This window comes from Vigna umbellata, chromosome 6, assembly GCF_029865625.1.
Source record: "Vigna umbellata cultivar VRB3 chromosome 6, Vumbellata_1.0, whole genome shotgun sequence".
Classification (NCBI taxonomy): Eukaryota; Viridiplantae; Streptophyta; class Magnoliopsida; order Fabales; family Fabaceae; genus Vigna; species Vigna umbellata.
This window is the reverse complement of record NC_142170.1, coordinates 36,378,192-36,404,722: the sequence shown is the minus strand read 5'-3', so window position 1 is coordinate 36,404,722 and position 26,531 is coordinate 36,378,192. Positions and strand designations below refer to the sequence as shown.

General features: G+C 30.8%; 3 protein-coding genes and 1 pseudogene across 5 annotated transcripts; 3 read left to right on the top strand and 1 right to left on the bottom strand.

Annotated features, from left to right (window-relative positions):
* Positions 1-1,295: 1,295 nt before the first annotated feature.
* Positions 1,296-3,331, top strand: LOC148197382 (putative protein S-acyltransferase 3). Its single transcript, XM_088093344.1, has 2 exons — positions 1,296-1,885; positions 3,122-3,331. The coding sequence occupies exons 1-2, from the start codon at positions 1,736-1,738 to the stop codon at positions 3,329-3,331; spliced, it is 360 nt and encodes a 119-aa protein (XP_087949470.1). The 5' UTR covers positions 1,296-1,735.
* LOC148197381 (putative protein S-acyltransferase 4) lies at positions 3,322-4,654 on the top strand. Its single transcript, XM_088093343.1, has 2 exons — positions 3,322-3,775; positions 4,260-4,654. The coding sequence occupies exons 1-2, from the start codon at positions 3,461-3,463 to the stop codon at positions 4,578-4,580; spliced, it is 636 nt and encodes a 211-aa protein (XP_087949469.1). The 5' UTR covers positions 3,322-3,460; the 3' UTR covers positions 4,581-4,654.
* A 529-nt stretch (positions 4,655-5,183) lies between these two features.
* LOC148197380 (uncharacterized) lies at positions 5,184-14,817 on the bottom strand (annotated as a pseudogene).
* Positions 14,818-19,658: 4,841 nt separating this feature from the next.
* Positions 19,659-26,006, top strand: LOC124835463 (putative protein S-acyltransferase 4). 3 transcript variants are annotated; one of them, XM_088092288.1, is made up of 7 exons: positions 19,659-20,398; positions 21,086-21,274; positions 22,029-22,337; positions 23,142-23,357; positions 24,598-24,841; positions 24,914-25,184; positions 25,587-26,006. In XM_088092288.1, exons 1-6 carry the CDS (start codon positions 20,306-20,308, stop codon positions 25,147-25,149), a joined length of 1,287 nt encoding a protein of 428 aa, XP_087948414.1. In that variant the 5' UTR covers positions 19,659-20,305; the 3' UTR covers positions 25,150-25,184; positions 25,587-26,006. The 3 variants fall into 3 exon arrangements, with proteins under 3 accessions (XP_087948414.1, XP_087948413.1, XP_087948415.1); XM_088092287.1 differs by having other exon boundaries at positions 24,598-25,184; XM_088092289.1 differs by lacking the exon at positions 23,142-23,357 and having other exon boundaries at positions 24,598-25,184.
* The last annotated feature ends 525 nt before the right edge of the window (positions 26,007-26,531 follow it).

The window sequence follows — 26,531 nt, the reverse complement described above, 5'->3', positions numbered from 1 at the left end:
GTCTCATTAAACTAAATTGGCAAAATTTTATACTTGATAACTTAAAATATATATAACAATATATTTCTTTTGTTTCATTTTCTTTTATATTAATTGATCATATTATTACTGTTTCAATTTGATCGATCAAAATAACATGTTATAAGAATCTCGGAAGAAGAGAGTGAAAAAGAAGTTAATTAAGTGAGCCAATGAGCCAACCCGTTTAACCCACCAACCCGTGGTGGGTCGGGTCGGGTTTGAATTTTTTCGGCTCGCTAATAAATGAGCCGGGTTGGGTTGGCTCACTAAGTGACCAACCCGTGGTGGGTCGGGTTGGGTCGGGCCGGGTTACCCGTTTTGACAGCTCTACCCTATTTTGTCCCTAGTTTCTCTCGAAAATGTCAAATTAGTTCATCCTTTAAAAAATGCGTCAATTACGTCCTCACTTAATAAAATTTGCATCAATGAAATCTATGGAGAATAGTTTTTTCTTCAATTCTTTTCCTATATTCTATTAATCTTAATGCACCCTTCAATAGATATTAAAATGTGCCAGCATGCATGTCATCGAATCCTAGGAACAATCACCATTATTTTAAATTTGACCTTAATAGCCACTTTTTTTAATCCATAACAACATTCACCAAAAAAAGACAAAAGAATAAGAAACTAATTTAACGGAAGGGATTTCATTGATGCAAATTTTATTAAGTGAGGACGTAATTGACGCATTTTTTAAATGATGGACTAATTTGACATTTTCGAGCGAAACTAAGGACAAAATAGGATATTAAACCTTTTTTTTTAAGAGGTGCAATCACATTCTCATATTTACTATTGTATTAATAGATCATAAAATTCTCTTACTTTTACAAGTATCAAAGAGTGTTTTACGTGTGAATCTTCTTTATCCGTCATTAACATCATCATATTTACCACTAATCATCATTAAAATTTTAGATCAGATTTATCTTACATGTGACTTGTTTTTTCAGTACCTTGGCCTTTTGCTTTTCGATATTTTTTGCATTTCTTAAAAGTATATGATTTTTATCATTCATCGTGTAAGTTTTTATTTTATTGCATATTATACTTATGAGAAAAATAATACAGAGAGACAACATAATTTTCTAAGACGAAGGTTGTTTGGAAGATTTAATGATGAGCTATAAATAAATATTTATGGTGTTATTTAATCTATAATTTTCATGATTGGTGATGTATTTTAGAACAAAAAAGAAAAAACCACGTATGATAGAATTTAAGAATGTTATGAGAAACGGAAAAGGAAAGGTTGTAGTGTTGTAAAGAAACATTCCGCGCGTAAAAGCCGCGAAGAATTGGGAAATCAGTCCAGAACACCAGAAGAGGAAGAGAGAGAGAGAAAGAGAAGAAAATAATAAGAGAAGGAAAGAAAAGGTAAGAAACTTCGAGGGAGGAATTGATTAGAAAAGGATCATCGAGATTGTCATCTTCCAACGATCCCTTCAACCCCACAAATTTTCTCGTTTTGATTTGGTGTCACAGCTTGATTCTCAATTGCTGCCATTCCAAACATCTCTTTGTTCTCTCTCTCTCTCTCTCTCTCTCTCTCTCTCTCTCTTTCTATCTCTATCTCTTGTTCTCTCTTCTCTTTTTCTCTCTTTCATCTGCCTTGTCTCTTTCCACTGCAGAAGGAGACTCGTAAGGAAAGCCAGAAACGTTTTGGATTTTTAAGAGGATTTTTGTTTGAGTCGGGACTTGAATTGGGTTTATGGGTTTTATCAAGGCATTAGGGTGCAATTTTGATTGCACACGAGGTGTTGCTGCCATGGCTGGAAGCAGAAATCCAGAAATGGGGGTTTCTCCTAGCAATGTGGGTCAGCAACAAAAGAGGGTCTATCAAGGTTGGAGGAAAGGCAACGTGAGATTATATTTCAACTTTTGTTTTGAATTGGTTTTCATGTCTCACAACTGGATTTTGATCATGAATGAATTGTGTTTGGTCACAATTCAATCTTTGTTTGAATTGTTTTACTTGTTTGTCCATGCCTCAATCATGTTTTGTTGATTTTTTATATTAATAGATTGCCTCTTAGGTCGTGATTCAATATCTTTTTAGTTGTGGAATGTTTCTTCCAACATGATGAATGTTGCTTTTGATCGAGAATTTCAATTGTATCGATGCTTGCTTGATCGCTTTAGAGGGTTGATGGTAAATTAGGGACAAAAATTAATGCTTGCAAATCGGGGATTAATCTTGTGTAATCATTTTTATGTAAATGTGAATCCATGATGTTTTTTTATTTATTTGCTTTTGTAATCGGCAAATGTGAATAGATGATGTTTGGATGATTTTAACCTATTATGTACCGGTGCCACTTCAACGGGAACACTTTTCTTTTGGTCAATATTTCATTTCAATAGATGAATTTGACATGGCTGTGGATTTTTTAAGCTTCTATATTTGGGTAGAAAAGTGATGGGAAAACAACACAATACTATCACATAATGCATCGGATAAAATTCTTCTAACTTTCTAGAATATATGAGGAGCAATAATTAATTAATAACAACAATAAATCCCCAAAATAAAATATCAAAGACACCATAATTATGAAAAACCTCTCAATTTAAGGATAAAAAATACAAGTCGTACAAAAGAAATATTTTCATTATGATCAACCAATGATACAAAGAATTCTTAATTACTTGCAGAAACTAGTGTTAACTCTAAATCAAAGATCAAAGCTACAAAGTTTACAAAAGTGAAAAACAAAGAAAGAAGAACTCTAAAAATAGAGCTATTGTGTTGGGTTGATATCTCTGATCTCAGACATCCAATCAAACGGTGAATGAATCCCGAATCTTCATTTTATCGAGACTGCACAGTGAAAAATTATGCAGAATTTTCTCTAACAAGCTGTGTGGCTATCTGTTTTGAGACTCAAAGGACACTCACACATTGTGGCAAACCCTTCACTTAACTTAAGTGAGTTAAAAATGTGATGACCACAATTTTCGACTTTTTGACTTTTTGGCATAGTTTAGAGTCCAAACCCAACGAAAAGTAATAGAATATTATGTAGATAATTGGATATCTTGTAGCAATAACAAGCATGTTATACTTACTAATTCTTCTTTGTTTGACTTTTTTCAGAAGTTTTTATTTGGTGTGAGGATGATATTTGGTCCAGATATAGCTTCCCTGCTTCTTACAACATTCCTAATTGTTGCACCTGCAATTGCATTTTGTGTAAAAATATATCTTCAAATCAAGAAGAATGATGACTTTTCTCATGAATTTTGGTTTCCTGTAGTGGTTTTGGGTGCAGTTCTCACTGTTTTGGTAAATACCATTGGCATTTAATTCCCGGAGAGTTTACATAAACTAGTTGTCATCTTATGCATCTTTCTACCATTTTCTCTTGTGTATTGTCTTTTTTCAACTACAGAATGGTAATACAACTTTTTAATATGCATAGTTGCCCAACAACCCATGCAGGATTTAATTTTCCTCCTCATAACAAATGTGAGAGATCCTGGAATTGTCCCTAGAAATTCAAGACCTCTTGAATTTGACGATACATTTGATATACCTACCTCTTCCATGGAATCGATTAATCTCACAACCCCTCATCTGAAACTAGCTCCAACAAAAGATGTTGTTGTTAATGGTCACATAGAGAAAGTAGAGTTTTGTGATACGTGCTTGCTTTATAGACCTCTTAGTACTACTCATTGTTCTATATGCAACAATTGTATCGAGGGATATGATCATCATTGTGGGGGCGTTGGCCGGTGCATTGGAAGAGTAAGTCCACTATACTGTAACAAGTGAAGCTTCAAACTTTCAATGAGATATTGTTACATATTTTTATCCAAATTCCTTTTATGCTATTGGGATATCAGTTCAAAAGAATTATTAAATGAACTTTAGAGTAGGCAATACTTATCTTCTGATCTATTTGATGACTACAACACAAGTGAGTAAAGTTAGTGATGTTAGTATGTGTCTACAATTGCCATGACATCTATGTTCTGTAAGGTTACAATCTTTTCTAAACACTCCAAAGATAGATTTAATCAATCGACACTTAAACCGCACAAATGAGTGTTAATATGTTCATTATGTTATTTTCTTATTCTACGAGAAAAACATGAAGACTCGTCTTCTTTTTGGAGACCCTCTTCCTTGGCTTCATTTGTTAGAAACAGAAACATGTTTTTTTTTTATACTACCCAGATGTCTACTTCATTTCAGTTCTTGAACTAACGGTTTTCTAACATAATTGCAGCGTAACTATCGATACTTCGTCATGTTCATTTCAACGTCAACCATTTTGTGCCTATACGTCTTCGTGTTCACTTGTATCAGTGTTTCCCGACAAAATGTTTGGAGGACAATATCACATGATTATTTAGCAGATTTTCTGATTGTATACTGCTTTCTAGCTGGTTGGTTTCTTGGTGTTCTCTCAATTTTTCATTCATATCTCATTTGTACAAACCAGACATATGATGAACTGAAGAGGAGGGAGGGTGAGTCTCTTCCACATCCCCCTCCTGCGGAAGTACCTATTGGGTCTACTGAGGAGGAGGTTCATCTGATGGGTTAATGAGTCTTTCACCTTTATATATTGTCGTACTTTCTCATTTCTATCTAATGTGAGACTTAGACCCACACTTCGATTTCCAACATGATCTTGACATAATTATTTTTTGGTACACTCGAAATTTATATATTTAATAATTGTTATTAATACAGTAAAAATTAATATATAATTTAATATAATTATAACTACAAAAAGAAATCAAACCTATCTTAAAAAATTGTTTTTCATTTGAGATTCTTGTATTCATCAATAATTGAATTATAACTAAAACTTTTAGCTATTTTTTTTTCAATATAAACAATTCTATTGATAAGAAATTCATCTTTCATTATTTATTTAATTTTTGTAGTTGTTTATCTAATGACATGATCCTTTTGATGTCGAGAATGGTCATAACGTACAACATAAGTAAAATTAAATTCAAGAATATCAATGTCACATGTTCACAAAACAACTTCACACCTTTCAGTAAGTTTTACCAACCATTCTTTCTTAAGAAAGACAATAAGTAATCACTTTCATTAATTGGAAAATCAATATAAACTCAAATGAAGAGAACATATTAAGTGCAACAATCAATATATCTCGAGACTGATTCTACAAAGCTTAACAAAGACAATAAGTAATCACTTTTAACAAATGTAAAATCAATATGAACTCAAATGAAGAGAACATATTAAATGTAGGATCATCATCACCCCTTTAAGAATAAGTTGATCCATCAACAATAATTTTTTGAAGAGCCAGACAAGATGCATTATATAGCTTCATCACATTACAAAGGAATAAAAATGTGAGCTCCAAACCTCCCTTGAAGAAACCACCCAAGCAAGTTGTAGTCTATGAGCAAAACAATGCACATAATAAGCATAAGGATTGTCATTAAGAAATCATGCTTGTAATCCATTCTATTCTCCCTTCATATTAATAGCACCATCATATGCTTGACCACAGATATTAGAAACATCAAGATTATGCTTAAAGAGAACAACACTTAATTCCTTTTTTAGAGTGATAATTGATGTATCTTTAACATGCACAATATCAAAATCGTTCTTTTCTATTACCAACCTTATCTACAAATCTCAAAACAATAGTCATTTTCTCTTTTTTTAGATTCATCACGTGTTTCATCAACAATTATGCAAAATTTAGAATCTGTAATTTCTTCCTGAATGTGACTTTTTACTTTTCTAGAAAAAAATGTGTAAGATTTTTTTTTTCTTCTAAATATGATGTGAAATATACTTTTCAATATTTGGAGCATTTTCAACCAGAACTTGTGCCATTTTATCATTATATGATGCTAGAAGTTTAATCATCTCAAGAAATTTACCTCTTTTACTTATATTATGGTGTTTCCTCATGGCCTCTAAATGCATAAGCTTGAAATACTAGTCAACAAAGTGTATCGATAGTGGTTTTAAGTCATAAACATTTTGGCAAACTTGCCCTAAACTTTGAACATTTATAATGTTATTAATGTGCATAGATTGATTCAACAAGTCTTCATAAGCTTTCATTTCATTGTTATGCGATTAGTAAGGACTATCTCCAATGTGATTGAGAAATGCACATTATTTTTCCTGTATTAACCTTTTTTTTCATTATCTAAAACCTTATTTAGTAAACACATATGACCTAGGACAACCAACTACTTTGAACTAAATAAATAGCATGCTAAACATAAGTTGCATCGTTAGTAAGGTAATACTTTAGGCAAGAAGGAAATTTTTTAAACCAATTAGATTGAAATCTCCTTGCATGTTTCTCCTCCTTAGAAAGATGATAGTTTTCAAGTCATATTTGATATTGACCCCATTTTAAATAAGCTTTTCTAACTTTATCTCTTTGACTCATTGGATATTTTCATATTTGAGGATATTTTCTTGAATGACATTTCAAAGAATTAACATTTCAAAGAATTAACATTTCAAAGAATTAACATGAAACTCCTCACTTGTATTTCCTTTAACCTTATGAAAGGGCTCCTCAATAATATCATGCTTCAAAATATGTAAAGAAGTTGAATTTATTTGTTTTCAGTTTCACCCGTTAAAAAAGATAAAATTATTCTTTTATTCTTCATAAATATACCTGTTTTTCTTAAAATAAATGTTTAAGATTAAAAAATAATTTATCATAATCTAATAAAAAAAAATTAGAAACGTAATTACTAAAAGAAAAATATATAATAATCAAGTCACAATTAAAAACTAATTATAAAAAAACACATAATACATTTTTTTCTATATTCATAAAAAATAATATACAAAAAGTTCATGAGATAAAAAAAAATATAATGTCAATTATTAAACTAATATTTCATCATCAGTTGAGATAAAAGAGAATAACTTTTTTTCTTCGAGAATGGAAGATAACATATGATAAATGAAAGCAAAGATAATAAGTTTCTGTCTAACTTCCTTTTTTTCTCGAGAAAAAAAAACAGGTGAGAGTAAGAAATGAGTATAATATGTGAGAAACTCAAAAGACAATGTGAAATAAAATATAAAAAAATGTCTTAAATAATATTTTTATTCATTATTATATTTGATTTTATGTGTTTTATTTATTAACATTAAACATTGTGCTTTATAAAAGAAATAAAAGGATACCTAATTTTATTTTCATCAATTTCCAATATATAATATATAATTTAAAAAATTGAAAATTCCAATATATATGTATATTATTTTAATTTTTTTTTAAATTTTAGGAGATATTGGCCCCTGACTAGAGGTGTCAACCATGGCCCATGAACCAGTCTTAACCTATTCTTGAAAAAAATCCACTTTTAGAGGTCTCTTCAAGTGGGGGTCCAAAAATAGTCTCAGTTCTTAAAGTCTCTTCTCAAGTGGGTTAGGGTCAGGGTTAAGGTGAGTTTAACCCTAGAGTGATGTTCCCTCCACCACCCCATCTTTTCCTACACCTCTCCAATTTTTTTTAAATTCTAAATTTACCCTTTTTATTTTTTACTTTTATCAATTTTACTTTTTATTTTTTAAAACCCTAATCCCAATCCCCTCCTACTTTCACTTTTCCTTTCACTCTCAGTACAAGTCCCCCACCTCCCCTCCATTGTCACTTTCTCTCTTTCTCTTAACTTCCACTTCCGTTAACACAACATTTTCCATTTCCTTTCTAATTTCGTGAGATTCACCAAACACTCAGCGATCATTGAAAAGAAGTTAAGCTCCTACGGCTTAAATGGTTTGGTTTACAACTACAAGGGTTATCTCCTAGTGGTTCAGAGTTCAAAGTTTAAGCATAAATTTTCAAGTTTGGTTATTTAAAGACAAGGAAGTGGGGAAGAAATTTTTAGCAGATTATATTACGAAATCATGATACTTCAAAACTCATTAGAAGTTATAAATGTTTTAAATTTATACCATGCACAATTTGTTTTTTCTGTCAAAATTTGTGTTAACGAAAGTGGAAATTAAGAGAAAGAGAGAAAGTGATCGTGGAGGGGGGTGTGGGCTTGGTGCTGAGAGTGAAAAGAAAAATGAAAGTGAGAAGGGATTTAGATTAAGGTTTTAAAAAATAAAAAGTAAAATTAATAACAATAAAAAGTAAAAAGGGTAAATTTAGAATTTTAAGAAAATTGAAGAGGTGTAGGGAGAAGATGGGGTGGTGGAGGGAGCATCACTCTTAACCCTACTACAAAACTTTAATTAACTCTTAGAAATAATATCATTTATGTACACATATAAAATTATATATTTTATTAGATAATCTAATATTTTGTAATTTTATTATATTTAAATCAATATTTTCTTATCATACTTATTATTATTATGTTATTAAAAAAATATAGTATATAATTTAATATAATTATTAACTATAATCTATTTATTTATTTTATAATTATATTTTTTTTATTCAAAATGAATATGTCTTTTTTAAAAAAATGTCATGGGTTGGTCCTAACCCACGTTACTTTTGTTGATATTTTAGTCGTGTGAACTTTTTGAACGAGGAACTTTTTTAATTTTTTCTAACATAGTCTATGTGAGTTAGGATCAACCAAATTGAAAAGTCTACCTCTATCCCTAAAATATGAAACGAAGTGATTATTTTACTTCACAAAAATATGAAACAGTTCTTAACCATTTCTTATTCGGTGGTTGCTAATTTATTTAGCATCAAATCACTAATATATTGGAACATATAATTTATATTTATTGATGAGAAATTGTTTTGCAAAATCTAAACGATCTTGTTTTGCTTGAGGACCTTCTCCATGAGTATGAACATTGATATTTATTTTGTTTTTGGATAAGACCCGAATGGTCGAGGCTATCTTTATTTTTAGAACGGGACCTTCTTTATGAGATTGGTCATAGTATTTGTTTTGAATTAGTGATTTTTTTTCCTTTTCTATTTTCTTTATTTCTTTTCTGAATCCGAAAAAAATTAATATTTTTATTTTTTTTATTTTTTATTTTGATAATATGAAAACACCAATTTTTAATCTAGAAGAACAATTGTCAATATTTAATTTTGTCCTGGTAAATAAAATTTATTTAAAAAAAAACTCAAAAATTAGGATGTAAACAGGAAAGGATGGGATAAAATATTTTTCAAAGAAAAAACAAACAAACAATGAAAAAATAATAATAATAAAAATAAAAACAAAGAAAATAAAAAAAAAACAAAAAAAAAATTAAAAGTAAAAACTAAATAAAAAATAATAAAAAGAAGCAAATGAAAAAAAAGAAGTATAAAAGAGGATGTAGAATCACACCCAAAACCCTAGACCTTTTCTCCGTATAGTTTGTAAAAGGAGGAGGACATATGATTTTTAACTTAGGAAACACTCAAAAGAGAGGCACCAGAGGTAATACTCATTCAAATGACCTTTTAGGATTCTATACAAATTTATATTCTCTAAAAGGAAGTCATGAATTCAAGATTTCTTATATGCATATAGAAGACTAAATTGTCTTTTAAATGAATAATATTATTGCAAGTATGATCTTCACATTTGACTTATTTGGTTTTAGTAACAGGAAACTTATGTAATACAACCTAATGCAAATCTTGGAGTTCATGGACAGGGTCTGCTTAATTTATCAGAACCAGGAGATTCGATTGAAGCACATTGTTTGGTTTTACTCCTATTTTATAGTATTCATGTAAGATTTTTATTCGAGTCCAACATTCACTTTAGCATTTATACTATACCAAACTTTTATTTAAGTTTTTCAATTTGCTCTAGTTAAGTTTTTCAATCTTAATTTAATTTCTCTAAATGTAATGTAAAACTTGAATGTAAAACATGTAAAAAAAATTACTATTTGATGACCTATTTCATTTCTTAGTTTTTGTTAGTTTGACTTTTGATTAATTTATATATTTTGTAGTGGTTTTTAATTGCTAGACTCTTTTTTTTCTTTTTCTAGAAAAAATACTAGCAGTTAAAATATTTCTATCACAAACTGTTTTTTACAAATGTAATTTTGATGATTATTTTAGCCATTGAAAATTTTATTTAAATTTGTTTTTAACCAATAAACTTTATAATTTTAAACACCGTAAATATCAAATTTCGTGGCGTCACCATTCAATTAGCCTGTATATGTCTCTCTAGAATTATATGTGATTTGATTTATAAAGCATATTATATACACACTTTTCATTGTTAAGATAAAAATAGTATAAAGAGGCAAGACAGTTTAGTAACTCTTATTTCAAAGTTTAACAAACGAACTTTAATAAACAGTGTTTATAGCTTAAATAGTCTAAATGATATGTTTGATAAAAACAATATTGAACAATGTGAACAAATCATCTATGTCAAGGCTCAACAATATTTTATAGAACTCACAAACAATATATGATGAAAATACGTTTAACATTTCAAACTATTTAAAGACAAGCTTTCATTAAATGTTGCATCTTGTAAACACTCTAACTCAAAAGAACATACTTCTATGCTAAACGTTTAGTACACTAAAACATGCCTAAACGCTCTACAACATTTATAACATTAAATGCATGTATGATTTGTATGTGATACTTTGCTTCTTTTTATCTATGTAGATCATGACAATACCAAGCTTTATTCAAAAATATGTACAAGATCAGAAAAACATTAAGAGATAGGAAGACATTCTTAAAATGTTTCCTTAATTCTTTTTTCTCTGAGGAAGTCGTACACGCCACTTCTATGGAAAGCATTGTTGTTTTGACGCTACCTAACATCTGACTTCGTACTTGAAGGATACATGCTTTCCTCAAAGTTAACTCTCTTTGAGTAATGGATCTTTCTCGAAGAAGGATATATAAAGAGGATTGGATGAAGAGAAAGAATACAAGAATTGATCATTAACTCTTACGTTGTTATTCTCTCTAAAGCTTCCATCGTTTAACGCGTTCTTTGTTTAAGAAAAAAATTTACAAGTCTTCATATTTCATTGTATTGAAAACATACTCTCCTTAAGAGCTTTGATCTACACTTGTTTTTCTAAAAACACTTTCATTATGTTTGTAAATTCTGAAGAGAATAAAAACACTTGGTTGTTTAGTTCAATTGAGCTAAACAATCTAATCAAGAAAACTAGTGTTGAACCAAGAGTGGGTAAACTCGTATATTCAGATTGGATAATTGTAAACCAGAAGTGGTGAAACTCGTTGTAATCTTTGAAAAGATTAATGGAATCTCTTAAGAGTACTTAAGGGAGAATTGGACATAGCTCAATTTAAGTCAACAAGTATATTAACAAGTTTGTTTTATTTGCTTTCCTTTATATACGTTTTTCTAAATGTTGTTTAAAAACTTAAAGTGTTTAATACATATTTGCGAAAAGATTTTGAAAACTCTCATAAAGGTTTTTCTATGTTTCATTCATTTCCAAGAAAATGTTTTTTTTATATTGGTAATTTCACATTCATGACACCTACCATTATCAATGTGGTCATATCTATATTATATGCATCATCTCCACTTATTTTATTGTAATGTGGTTACAACATACATGATGACATTATTTATGTTTCTTAAAAACAAATGAATCAATAAACAATTTGTTGAGACTCCTAAAAATAAATATTTTGTGGGTTCCATAAAATCTTCTAAAAGGTGTTTTTCTCTGTCTCCATGCATGTGTAGTAATCCTCTCACCAAGATATTTAAAGATACTCTCTTTTTCTACTTCTAAAAGAGTATTCTTAGCCAAACAAAAGTTGTGGTAAGAACACTCCTTGGACTAGGCTCTTCCTAAGCCATTCATTCTTGTAGAAATGTGACAACCTCAAAAAGGGAAGGTGCCATTAGCAAATCTAAAATACACAAAACATATACATGAGTCCTAGATTTTATTTAAGACAAAAAAAAACAAAAATAAAACCAAGTAATTAAAAGAAAAAGGTAAAGAAACTTCTCTCCTAAACAAGTTTATATTTCCTAAGCACTTCACTCCATCCTTGTTAGGGTTTAGGGCTCATCAAATTATCACACCATGTCATACATATGTTTCCTACTTTCATCCCAACTCATTACAATAATTCAATTCAATTAAATTATTACTGTTGCAAACAAAAACGCGTAGGACAACGAACAAGAAAAAACATTTTAAAAAAATATATATATAAAACAAAACATTAGAAAAGAAATCATCGTCATAGTTTATTGAGATGGAAAACCCAAAAAATGATCTACATAATCAAATTTGAGTTTTAGGAGTTGTTAATGTGTGGGAAAGGTATTAGCACCCCACAATGTTTGTCTTAAGACGGTTTTCTTTAATTAAATGTGTAAAAGTAATGTAATTTTTTAAAATATTTGTTTTCCCAAAATATCAAATACAACATGCAAATATAAAATGATAAAAAAATCCTTTTAAAATTGTATTTTAGTCCGATAATGATTGACCTTATTCCTACATATTATCGAAAATAAAATCAGGGTTATGTAGTCTTTTATGAAAAAAAATTGATCTCATTAATATTTTTTTTTTAAAATTTTAATATTTTTATTATCAAATGAGATGAGATTCAACATAATAAAAAAGTTTACTTATCAAGAAAATCTTGACACGATAATTATCAAATTTTAAAATTATAATTATCAAGTTAGTATGTAATTTATAAAAACTTATAAAAAACAAAACATTTAATTATCAAACAAATCCATGATTTGACCTGATAGTAGTAATTTTGAAATTATAATTATCAAGTAAGTTCAAGATTTCACATGATAAAAATTTATTAAAAACAAAAATTTTAATTATCAAAAAAGTTCAAGTTGACATGATGATATTTAAGAGTTACCTAATTTTATTATAAAACTTTGTAAATTGTGATTTTGAAGAAATTAAAATGAAAAAATGAAATATATAAATAAAAATTTGAAACATAAAAAAATAGTTAAACAATGAATACAAAGAGGTGTAAACATAAACAAAACAAAACGTTAAAAAAAAAATTAAAATGAATCGTGTTCAAGCCGAAAAAGCCTAAGTGCAGAGGGGTGTGATCATAAAAACAGGTTGAAAATGAAAACCTAGATTGGGTCAAATCAAATTCAGATAACTAAGAGGGAGTGCGACATAAAAAAAAGGTTTAAAAAGAAAAACTGAATTGGGTCAATTAAATACTTAAAGGCCAGGGTGTAAATATGGAAAAAAACAAGTTCAAAAAGAAAAGAAAGAACTAGGATGGGTCAAACCCATATCCAGTTTCTGACTTTTTTTATTTTCTTATTATTACTATATGTTTTTAATATTAATATTATTATTCTTAATATTAGTTTTATTTATTTTTATTTAGAAAACATCCTTTGCTTCTTTTAACACAGAAGAAGTTGGGTTTCATGAGTTATACCCCCAAGAAGCTCAGTTTGATTATATAAACTTGGCACAAGCTCAGTTTCACTGTATAAACTTGACAAAAGTTCAGTTTAATTATATAAACCCAAAACAAGCTCGATTTCACTATATAAACTCAAAAGAAGTTCGATTTGACTATATAAAACAAGCTTGGTTTTATTATATAAACCTGGAACCAGCTTAGTTTCACTATATAAATCCAGTACAACGTCGATTTGCCTATATAAACACGAAAGAAGGTCGGTTTTGAAGTTCTAACGCTGAACAAGCTCAATTTCATGAGTTTTAAAATGAAAAAAAGGTTAAATTTTTGTTGTTTGTTTGATTGAATTTGAAAATAATTGAGAGTGTATTTGGAAGTAAAATTTGTGAGATTAGTGTAAGATTTGATTGATATGACAGATTTAAAAAATTTGTTTAATAAGTTGAAATTAAAGATTATCAAAATGCCCTAATTATTAATGTAATATAAAATGATAATAATTAATGTTATATTTAATTATAAAAAAATTATAAAAAATAAAAAATTAATATTAATTATTAAAATTAATTTTAATATTATACAAAAATTTTATTTTAGTATAATGAATTTATTTTTAATTATAATATTTTTGTAATATTATTTATTATCAAAGTAAAATTAAATATTATTAAAGAAAGAAATAATCAATCACAGAACCACCAGCACCCAAAGAGAGCCTTTCTAACTAACTTGGAAGTTCCTATCCTATGCAATAACCAGAAGAAAAAACATAGGTCTCATTGCTTCCTATAAAAGACAATTTTCACTACCATTACCCCAAAATCCTCAACACTGATATTAAAATCACACACCGTCGAAGCCTCGAAAAATTTCTGCGTAGTCGCACGCGACGATTCGGAAGTGGAAGAAGACATCGCCGTCGTCGAGCGACGGAAGATCCAGCACCGGAATACTGGAGGCGCGTGGAAGCTGGAGAAAATCTCGTCGTAGTCTTCGAAGCGTGGTGAGAGGGAGTGGCCGCCGGTGAACCTCGTCGCGTCGTCGTATACGTGGTCGTATAGAGTTTCGACCGGAAAAGCTGCGCCTCCTGCGGCGCCGATGATTTTCTTGGAAACTGTGATGGGAAACTTGTTTGGTTGGCGAGAACCGAATACAACAGCTTCATCTCCCACTGCACTGTAACCAAATACATATACCCCAGAATCGAATACACCCTTTACCTCAATTTCTTCTAAGCAATGGAACCAGATACAACACTTCTAGAACCCAATACACAACCATGCTTCAAGTTTTGGTTCTCCATCTTCAATGCATCTTCCTGCCTCAAGCTTTCGTTCTTCATCTTCAACACATCTTCACGTTGAAAATATGGCAGCAACCACGTTCCAACCATCAGCACACACCATTCTCGATTTGTGTTCATTATTAACTGTGCATTATTATTTATTAAGCATGGCCTGGAATCGATGCTTTGGAATCAAATAGCTTTCCTTTTTTACATGGTATTATGATATTTAGGAAGGGCAAGGATGACATTTGTCTTCAATTTACTGCAAATCATCTCATATATACGAGTAATAAATAAAGCACGTATCTCGCAAATCTCTTCCATTTCGTCTGCGCAAATCAGCCAAAGCGAACATCAACTATTTCTCATTTTCGTTTTCGCTTTTCCTTCTCAAGAGGACCATCCACCAAAGTGAACAAAGTGTTAGGCTTGGTCTTTATTGCAACACATCAATCACGTTTGTCTTCGTGATGCAGGTTATGATACATAATACACTTGTTGTACATTATTTGCAATGATAAAAGTATCAAATAACACATATCTTTTATCCATTCGAATATCCACAATGTCATATTTTGAATCCGCTCTTGTACCTATTCTAGATGGATCAAACCAATCACAATAAAATAATACATTTTTCTTTTCAACAATTGAAGAATTGTACTCCACCTTATACATATGCTTAATCACACCATAGAAATCATCTTCACTTCCTTTTGTAAGACCCTTTACATGAACCCCGCTATTTATCGTTCTCTTGCATACATCTTTGTAACCATTGAATTATTGGCAAATAGAACATCAACTTTATAAGAACTTGTTTTTTATTACTTGCTCCCATGTTAAGTTGTTGATATCTTGGCTTAAAAAAAAAATTACATTCAAGCAACGTACCATTATTCTTACCATATTCATTATCATAGAAGAGCATGCAACCATCCACGCAACAATCAATCTCTTGGACTCTAATCCAACTTTGACACTAACTTTTCTTAATCATAATAACTTTTAGGAAAACCCAATTTGATGGGTGTTACATCCACAAGCAATTTTGCAATAAAATCTAAGCATTGGTCAAGAACATTCCAATTGGACTTGCAAGCTAATAGCCCGACTCACATGAAACTCCCTCATCATTATGATAATAGTCTTCTTCACAAGCTTTGGCTATAAACTCTTCAACTCCCAATATAAAAGATTCTTTTAAAGCACAGCTTCCTCTATGACACCTATCATACATCCATCCATGATTTGATGGAAATTGATCTATGTTTTGTACATATAGCAATTAATAAAAAATTAGGCAATAGTTAATACACGACTCTATATTAGAAGACTTGCCATATGCCAAGCCTACCATAAACAAACCTAAAATAATTTAGGTCCTCTTCTCTCTATCTTACTCTATCTTTCTACCATACCATCACTCTCCACAACCTTCTTCTAAGCTTTAAAAAATTGAAAATTTCCAACCAACATTGTTTTAAAGGTTAAAGCCTTAACTTTAAAGTAGTTCTGAAGTTACAACAAAAATGACAACTATGAGCCAACATAATGAAAGAAACTAAAAAATCAAACATGTTATACTAATCAACTTTTATATTAATCATAATATCTAACCTCGAAGAAGCTTGGTTTCCCGAGTTCTAACCCCAACAAGCTTAGTTTGTCGAGTTCTAACCCCAACTAACTCGGTTTCCCGATTTCTAACCCTCAAGATGCTTGGTTTGTCGAATTTTAACCCTAAGAAGCTCAGTTTCTTGAGTTCTAACCCCATGAAGCTTAGTCTCTCTCCCAAACACAAATAACTATGAATTCATGTAAAAGTCTAAAACATATGCATAAAATAAATGGAATTTCTATCTACCCACAACCCCAATCAAATTTAGGAGGTAAAAGTTTTTCACCTTAACCTTGGTAAGCCTCACGAAACGTAAGAAGACGTGGTGTTGGTTGTGGGACGACAGCTCCGTCATGCAACATCAATGGTGTGAGCTTTCAGAAGTCCAAAACCTACAGCAAGCTCGCCAAGGGGTGGGTAATGAAGGGGAGGCGCGAACATTGGAGCGACAAGCGGTTGAAGCGTTAGAGGTGGAGTAGGAGTGGTTGAGGCATGAGCACTAGACCTCACTAAGAGTTTTGACCTCGTCTAAAGCTCGGTAAGGGTTTTTTAAGGTAGAATCGGCAAGGGTTTCTTTGTGACAAACACAAAGAAGGAAGAACGAAGAAGCAAAGGTGTGAGTCAATGATTTTTGAAGGAGAGAGATTTTTAAGTGAGTGATGGAGTTGTGAGGGTTTAAGGAAGCGCGACGACGAAAATTTTGAGTCAGGTAACGTGCAAATAACTTTTTCTTTTTATTTGAAATAATTAATTATTTTTATATTCGTATGTAAAATCAGTATTTTTCACTTATATACGGATCTCGTGTCATCACCTATGGATCTTGTTCTTCATAAAAGTTTTCGTCTTAATGTATCAAATATACATACGAAAAATCAGTAGAAAATATTTTTCTTATTACCTACGAAAAAATTCTTATGTATCTCAATTTTATATATTTATAGACAAAATTCGTATGTAATACTTATATTATCTACAAATTCAAATCGGTGTGTAAATATCAATAGATAAGTCACATCTTCCTTATAGTTAATGTAAAAGAATAACTAGAAAGAAAAATATTTTATAAACAATGTACACAAGAAATGTAAAAAACGTAACTTTTGGTCATCAATTGAACCTCGACTTGCGAAAAAAACCCTCATTTTCATCGTTAGAGTTACAACAAGCCATAAAAAGGAAACGTGAGAAAGAAAGGGCGTTGTATTTTTTTAAAAAAATTTACGTCAATAAAAATCAAACATTTTTTTTTACGTTTGACATATCAACACGAGACATAAAATATAATAAATACACTATATAGTAGTATTATTTACATTTCTACTTTTAAGGTAAGGGAAATAATCATTGAAATAATATATATATATATATATATATATAAAAGATAAACACCAAATTTGCTTTCATGTTTTTGTTACTATTGCTTGCCATTTCTTTAATCTTTTGCAAGCCTTTTTTTCTTCAATTCTTTTCCTATATTCTATTAATCTTAATGCACCCTTCAATAGATATTAAAATGTGCCAGCATGCATGTCATCGAATCCTAGGAACAATCACCATTATTTTAAATTTGACCTTAATAGCCACTTTTTTTAATCCATAACAACATTCACCAAAAAAAGACAAAAGAATAAGAAAACACAACATTAATATATTCAGATTTGTGAGTTGTAAATTGAAGTTGAATCTTAACCAAGCAAGCCTTTTTAGTTGGTTTCATATTGGATGTCACGTTGTGCCAAATATCACCTTCAAAGCATCATATATATATATATATATATATATATATATATATATATATATATATATATATATATATATATATATATATATATATATATATATATATATATATATATATATATATATATAAATTTATTATAAAGTTAGATAAATAATATAATATGTGGCTCCACCATTCAATTGGCACGGTATCTGTCTGTCTACAATGTTGTGATTTGATTTATAAAGCATATTCTATACGCACTCCTTATCTTCAAGAAAATGTGTTTTTTTTATTATCTTGGTAATTTCGACATTCATGGCACCCACCATTACCAATGTGTTCATATCTATATTATATGCATCATCTCCACTTATTTTATTGCAATTTGGTTACCAACATCCATGATAACATTTATGTTTCTTAAAAACAAATTAATCACTCACTTTTAAGTTCATTTAAACCCTCCATAAAATCACTATTAATCAAGAAAATATAAAACAAAGTAAAAAGTATCCTTCATAATCTAAAGTTTCTTAACAGAAGTTCTTTACGAAGTAATTAATAAAGTTTATATGTATGGAAGTTTAACCTTCACAATTATACTAATTGTGAGTTCAGTCATTATCACATCACTAGTGTTATATATTTTTTCATATACGAATACTTTTTTTTGGTGAATTAAATACAACTGGTTTCACATCTTTCTATTAGTAGATCAATTGATGGAGTAACTATTAGGGTTAGTTAATTATATATTATTTTAGACACAAAGGGACAAACCAATACCTTCTCTCTTAAACATGTATTGGTGTTTAGTTATGAGCCATTGAAACATTTTGACCTTTTATAGTACATGCAATAATAATGTTAGATACATGAATACAAATAGAACATAAAAGCTTTTTCTCGCAATAATAATTTGCAAATTATTGTTCGAAATTAAGTAAATATAAGTCAATAATTTAATATTGAACTACAATAGCATTAATAATTACATTATACATATTTAAATTAAAAAAAAAATCAACAAAGTTGATTCGAAGGGTTATATCAAGTTTAATTTATGATTTTAAAACTGACTTAACCAAATTTTCGCAATTAAACCTATCTCCATCCTATCCAAATTCCTACAACAATGTATGAAAGAAATGCTTCAGATTCGTGTTTTCATTTTTTCTTTTGATTTTTGAAAAAATTCACGTACTCATTACATCTTATATTTGTTGTTGAGAGGTTGGAAATATTTTGTAAGATTTTTGGGGGCAATAATTGTAATTAGTTGACTCCCTTAATGTACATTCTACAACTAGTTAAAAATGTCTTTACTGTTAAATTTAATCAACTCTGAAATTAAATTTTCTGAATAAATTTCTCTTACATCTTATTTGTTTTTTCAGTACCGTGAGTTGGCCTTTTGCTTTTCGACATTTTTTCATTTCTTAAAAGTAATTATGTTTTTTATTAGTCATCGTGTAACTTTTTATTTTATATTTATACTTATGAGAAAAATAATACACAGAGACAACATAATATTTTCAGAAGAAGGTTGTTTGTTAGGAAGATTTAATGATAAACTATAAATAAATATTTATGTGAGTATTATTTAATCGATATTCATGATTGGTGATGATGTATTTTGGAAACCAAAAGGGAAAAAACACATTGGTATGACAGCATTTATGAATGTTGTGAGCAACGGAAAAGGAAAGGTTGTAGTGTTGTAATGTAACAGAAAAAGAAACATTACGCGCGTAAAAGCCGCGAAGAATTGGGAAATCCGTCCGAGAACACCCCCGAAGCTGTCAGCACTTTGGATTCGAAGGAGAAAGGGAGAAAGAGAGAGAAGAGAAAACAAAAAAAACTTAGAGAAGAGAGGGAGAGAGAAAGAGAAGAAAATAATATTAAGAAAAGCTCAGAAGCTCTGAGGGAGGAATTGATTACAAAAGGATCATGGAGATTATCATCTTCCAATGATCCCTTCAACCCCACAAATTTTCTCGTTTGGATTTGGCGTCACAGCTTGATTCTCAATTGCTGCCATTCCAAACACCTCTTTCTCTCTCTCTCTTTTTCTATCTCTTTCTCTTCTTCTCTCATCTCCTTTTCTCTCTTTCATCTGCATTGTCCCTTTCCACTGCAGAAGGAGGCTCATAAGGAAAGCCAGAACATTTTGGATTTTTAAGAGGATTTTTGTTTCTGGGTCGGGACTTGAATTGGGTTTATGGGTTTTGACAAGGAAAGAGTCCAGTTTTGGTGACACACGAGGTGCTGCTGCCATGTCTGGAAAGTCAAATCCAGAAATGGGGGGTTCTCCTAGCAATGTGGGTCAGCAACAAAAGAGGGTCTATCAAGTTTGGAGGGGAGGAAACGTGAGATTACATCTCAACTCTTGTTTTGAATTGGTTTTCATATCTCACAATTCAATTTTTATCATGAAAAGATTGTGTTCGGTCACAATTCAATCTTTGTTGGAATTGTTGTACTTGTTTGTCTATGCTTCAATTATGTCTTTTTTTATTTTTATTTTTTTTATGAATAGATTGCTTGTTGGGTCATGATTCAATATCTTTTCAGTTGTGGAATGTTTGTTCCAACATGATGAATGTTGCTTTTGATCGAGAATTTCAATTGTATCGATGCTTGCTTGATCGCTTTAGAGGGTTGATGGTAAATTAGGGGAAAAAATTAACGCTTGCAAATCGGAGATTAATCTTGTGTAATCATTTTTATGTAAATGTGAATCAATGATGTTTTTTTATTTATTTGCTTTTTTAATCGGCAAACGTGAATAGATGATGTTTTGATGATTTTAAGCTATTATGTACCTGTGCCACTTCAATGGGAACACTTTTCTTTTGTTCAAAATTTCATTTTAATAGATGAATTTGACAGGGCTGTGGATTTTTTAAGCTTCTATATGTTTACCATTTGGAAGTTTTTACCTTGATGTTTTGGGTTGAAAAGTAATAGAATATTATATAGGTGTGATTGGATATCTTGCAGTAATAACAAGCATGTTATACTTCACTAATTCTTCTTTGTTTGAATTTTTTCAGAAGTTTTTCTGTGGTGGGAGGGTGATATTTGGTCCAGATGTTGCTTCCCTGTTTCTTACGACATTCCTAATCGCTGCACCTGCAATTGCATTTTGTTTAAAATTATATTTTCAAATCAAGAAGAATGATGAGCTTTCTCATGAATTTTGGTTTCCTGTAGTGGTTGTGGGTGCAGTTCTCACTTTTTTGGTAAATACCATTGGCATTTAATTCCTGGAGAGTTTACATAAACTAGTTGTCATCTTATGCATCTCTCTACCATTTTCTCTTGTGTATTGTCTCTTTTCAGCTACAGAATCGTAATCCAATCTTTTAACATGCATAGTTTATACACATGGGATTATCTAATACGTCAGCAAGACATGATATTTAAGGATTCACTTATTTTCTAAACTTTAATGTAAGGGCAAAAGGAATATACTTCTAACCCTTTAGTTTTAACAAAATATATAGCTTTTTCCCCAACGTCAAATAGTTGTTGAATTATGAAAGACCAATTTTTCTAAAAACTGAAGCAATTTGGTAAACGCCAAATAATATTTCATATCCCCAACATACCTTTTCAAGCAAGAGCCCTCTGATATTGAAACTAATATTTGATAATGGAGAGTAGGGGAAACAGTGATCAAACTCTTTATCAGTCATTTTGAGATTACGAGGAAAGAAGTAATATATATATATATATATATATATATATATATATATATATATATATATAACATACAAGAGAGGAAAGAACATTCTGACTAATATTAATGTGTCAGAAGTTGTGTAGAAAACAACACACTATTATAGTACAAGACCAGCTCAAGATAATGGTATCACTTCATTTTAATACTCATGATTGGTTTATCCTTGCTCCCTTCTTTCATCATAGCTTATATGGTCAGCATTCCTTTCTTATCTTGAATATAAAAGCTAATATGTCTGATAACTCATGCAGGATTTAATTTTCCTCCTCATGACTTCTGGGAGAGATCCTGGAATTGTCCCTAGAAATTCAAGACCTCCTGAATTTGACGATACATTTGATATACCTACCCCTTCCATGGAATGGATTAATGGCGCAACCCCTCATCTGAAACTACCTCGAACTAAAGATGTTGTTGTTAATGGACACATAGTGAAAGTAAAGTTCTGTGATACATGCTTGCTTTATCGCCCTCCTCGTACTTCTCATTGTTCTATATGCAACAATTGTGTCGAGAGATTTGATCATCACTGTCCCTGGGTTGGTCAGTGCATTGGAACAGTAAGTCCACTATACTGTAACAAGTGAAGTTTCAAACTTTCAATGAGATATTGTTACATATTTTTATCCAAATTTCTTTTATGCTACTGGGATATCAGTTCAAAAGAATTATTGAATAAACATTAAAGTAGGCAATACTGATCTTCTGATCTATTTGATGACTACAACACAAGTGAGTGACGTTAGTATGTTTCTACAATTGCCATGACATCTATGTTCTGTAATGTCACAATCTTTTCTAAACACTCCAAAGATAGATCTAATGAATTGACACTTAAACCGCACAAATGAGTGTGAATATTTTCATTATGTTATTTTCTTATTCTGCGAGAAAAAACATGAAAACCTCTAGGCTGTTTGCTATTCCTTTTTGAAAGTTTCTCTGATTAGAGTGATGATCACCTTAAATTAAGTGGCATATTACTCAAGTATAAGTTAATATAAAGTTGAAATCTAGTTTTGCAATATTATCTTGATTATTTGACACATTACTTAGCATTAAGTATCCAGTGGGAGATAATTTAATTTATATTCATCGTCTAATGTTTCCGTGATCTTCTTAAAATCTTTTGATTGAAAACTACTATTTCTTATACAAGCTACTAGTATGTGGTTGTAGTTTTCTTGGTCAGTAACATTTCCTCAAAAGCTGAGAAATTCAATTCCTCAGAGTAATACCAATGTCGAAACAGAAACATGGCTTCATTTGTTAGAAACAGAAACATGTTTTTCTTTCTTTTGATACTGCCCAGTTGTCTACTTCATTTCAGTTCTTGAACTAACAGTTCTTTGACATAATTGCAGCGTAACTATCGATACTTCTTCATGTTCATTTTGACATCAACCATTTTGTGCCTATACGTCTTCGTGTTCACTTGTATCAGTGTTTCCCAGCAAAATGTTTGGAGGACAATATCACATGATTATTTAGCAGATTTTCTGATGATATACTGCTTTATAGCTGTTTGGTTTGTTGGTGGCCTCACAACTTTCCATTTCTATCTCATTTGTACAAACCAGGTGATTATTTTACTTCACAAAAATATGAAACAGTTCATAACCATTTCTTATTCAATGGTTGCTAATTTTTTTAGCATCAAATCACTAACAGGAACATATAATTTAGCTGGATTTATTGAAGAGAAATTGTTTGGTACAAAAAAAGAAAACTAAAATTTAGGAACTTTAATTAATGTTTAAGTAGCACACTGGTTTTGGTTCAACAAAAGTTTAATAATGACTGAAATGATCAAAGTTTTATGCTTTCATTTTCTAAGAGGATGGCAAATGGAGAAAAGGTGAGACAATAACAGAACACTAGGTATTGTAGCTGAATTTGAAATATGTACTTAGCTAAAAAGCTGCTATATATTTATAAAGTTTGACTTTATTTTTCCGTTATTCATAGAAACAATAATTTTTTGGACGTTGTGCTAGCTATGGATGATGAAGTATCATTGATGATATTGGGATATTTAGTTGACATCTTCGGTAGCTTAATAAATCATAGTAATAGTTTGCACAAGTAAGATTGGCTTAAATCAAATTAAATAACAGATTGTGTAGCCATTCAAGACGTCCTTTCCTGGCAACTTGATGAACTTACTTTTGTTTTCTCTGTTGCAGAGAAGGTAGGTAAAAAAATTTCGGTCTCCAATCTCATACTATTTTTTCTAATGTCATGTTCATTCAGGCTTGAGGTTCTGCTCAGGTTTAACGCTTTCATCGTGTTGAGTTTGGCCATTAATATAACTTCGTTTTCTTTCAGTAAATGTACATTGATTTTCAGGGTACTCAAATAATTTACTTATATTTTAATGTTCAAGATAGCTTCTTTTTCTTTCTATTTGGAAGTGACTCTGCTGACTCGAGTTGAGTTTAATAAGAAGCTTACTGGGAAACTTGTCTGCAACGTTCTTCAGGGACTTGTCCATATGGCCAATATTTTGATCCATTGTTTGCTTAGATTTAGATTGTTGTTTATTGGTTGAAGATTGTAAAGGATAAAGGATAAAGCTTTTTGCTTTCTGCTTCTGGTTTTAACTATTGTTTTAGTGGGTAGCTGTTGTACAGTTGGTGAATTGCTTGTTGATCAAACACTATAAATAGTTTGATCTCTCTTTCTAATAGAAGTAGATTTGATTCCTTTTTTAACTTCTGATAATCAATGATTTTTGTCTTGTGTGTTAAACTTTCTTTTCTCATTTTCAATCGTTATCCATAACCTTTACATATAATTTGTTGATTTGTTGTCTTGCAGACAACTTATGAGAACTTCCGATATCAGTATGACAAAAAAGGCAACCCATTCAATAGGGGATCATGCAGAAATATCAATGAAACACTTTGTTCCAGCATTCCTCGTTCGAAGAATAACTTCCGAGGATTTGTTGTGGAGGATGAACACATGATGGTGGGATCGCTGACTCCAAACAATGCGGATGGAATTTTGACCCCAAAGGAGAAAATTGACCTTGAAATGGGATCTATGCGTGCAGAAGATGGTCGTTTACCTATTCCTGAACTTCTGCGAAATTTTGATTTTGATAATTTTGATGATGACATAAAGTTTGCAGATGAGGGGCAGCGGTCTTTCGATCCGTTCTACAGCATCGAGGATGATGCAAAAGGCTCGGCACGAACATCCAACGCAACGGTTTTGAATTTCCAAAGCATAAGTGAAGATGAAATGGAAGAGTATGTGCAAAGCTCCCATGCTGGAGGAAGAGCCAGAGAGTCTGCTCAAAGACACACTACTTCTGATGGAACCTACACAAATAAGGAAACTAATAGCAGGAATCACCCACATTAAGCCCCAATGCCAGCTTTTAGTTTTTATGCATAGAGGTTGTCTTCTCACTCTTCATCCTTGTTTTTTCTGGAAAATTTTGGGATGCTCATGGATGAGATGTTCCTTAAGCTTGATCCTTTTCAAAAGTGTATATTCTGACATGAGATTAAGTAAGGTGGTCCTAAAACCATACTTAAATTCAGTTAAAATGTATTTCTTATGAAGTAATTCCTGTGGAGTTGTTCCAATTTAACCAATGATTTCAAGTTTGAGTCCTGAGCATGCAACTGTGCTGAATAATACTTTGAGAAGGGGTGGGGATTATGCTGTCTGTAATGTTCTCACCTGATTCAAACAGGATTGTCTCTAATGAAGGATACTGTGGTTTTGTACAAAAAGAGAAAGTGATTTTAGTTTCACTATTAAGACATTTCCTTCCTTGCTGGCCTTTGTTTCAGGTTTGCTGCCGGTCCTCTGATTGCTTGTGTGCCTTGAAGTAAACACTGAGGATGGTTTGGTTCCTTCCATCCACACTTGCAGCAATTTGTGGTTTTGTAAGAATTTTCAATATGCTGACTCATGCAAGTTCTTTGATGCTATTCATGCTGGAAATGGGGAGATTGAGCTTGCACTTCTCTCTCATTTTAGCATAAAAGTGTGGCAAGTGTTTGTTGTAAGCTGTAAATGCCACTTGCATTCAAAATAATGCAGAAAGATTGTCTGGCTAAGTTTATGATAGGTGCTCCTGGTGTGCCTATCTCTTCCACTCAATCCTCTGTCAAGATCTCTACATCGGATCATTTTTTATTTACTCTAGAAATTTAGATTTTCTGTAAGTAGTGCACTAATTTCATTTTGTAACAATTATGTTTTTCTCTCCTTAGGTCATCGCTAGATAGGTTTCAATGCATTGAATTAACAAACTTAAAATATGTCATCCAAAAACTTTTTTTGAGGGAACCTCCAACTTAATTAAAATTAAATCTAGGATCAGAAAAGGGAAAAGACACTTCAGTTTCACTCAACTCAGCTCACATTGAATTTTATTACCACAAAATACTTATTTTTGGCTTAGTCAACTTATTTTTTTATAAAGTGTATTATCAAACTCTTGAATACTTTTATTATTTACTAAAATTTATTGAAAGTCACAACACAAGCTTTTTAGGAATATCACTTATTTAATAAATTAATTTATGATTTTTTATAAATTTTAGCTAATGTTAGAGTAGTTACCCCTCCTATATAGAAGATGGAGAGTTAGAAGTAAGTAAAAGTGTGCACTGCTATTTTGCTCAGAGTATTTTCTTTTTCTAGATTTTCTAAAACTATATCTACATTTTATAATGTTTACCCCATTACCATATTCTCTATTATTATGTACTTAAAATACAACGTGCTTA

Coding starts and splice junctions, on each gene's coding strand:
- LOC148197382 (XM_088093344.1), top strand. CDS start 1,736: ATGGGTTTTATCAAGGCATTAGGGTGCAATTTTGATTGCACACGAGGT. Junction 1,886..3,121: donor AAGGTTGGAGGAAAGGCAAC/GTGAGATTATAT, acceptor GACTTTTTTCAG/AAGTTTTTATTTGGTGTGAG.
- LOC148197381 (XM_088093343.1), top strand. CDS start 3,461: ATGCAGGATTTAATTTTCCTCCTCATAACAAATGTGAGAGATCCTGGA. Junction 3,776..4,259: donor TTGGCCGGTGCATTGGAAGA/GTAAGTCCACTA, acceptor ACATAATTGCAG/CGTAACTATCGATACTTCGT.
- LOC124835463 (XM_088092287.1), top strand. CDS start 20,306: ATGTCTGGAAAGTCAAATCCAGAAATGGGGGGTTCTCCTAGCAATGTG. Junction 20,399..21,085: donor AAGTTTGGAGGGGAGGAAAC/GTGAGATTACAT, acceptor GAATTTTTTCAG/AAGTTTTTCTGTGGTGGGAG. Junction 21,275..22,028: donor GTGCAGTTCTCACTTTTTTG/GTAAATACCATT, acceptor TAACTCATGCAG/GATTTAATTTTCCTCCTCAT.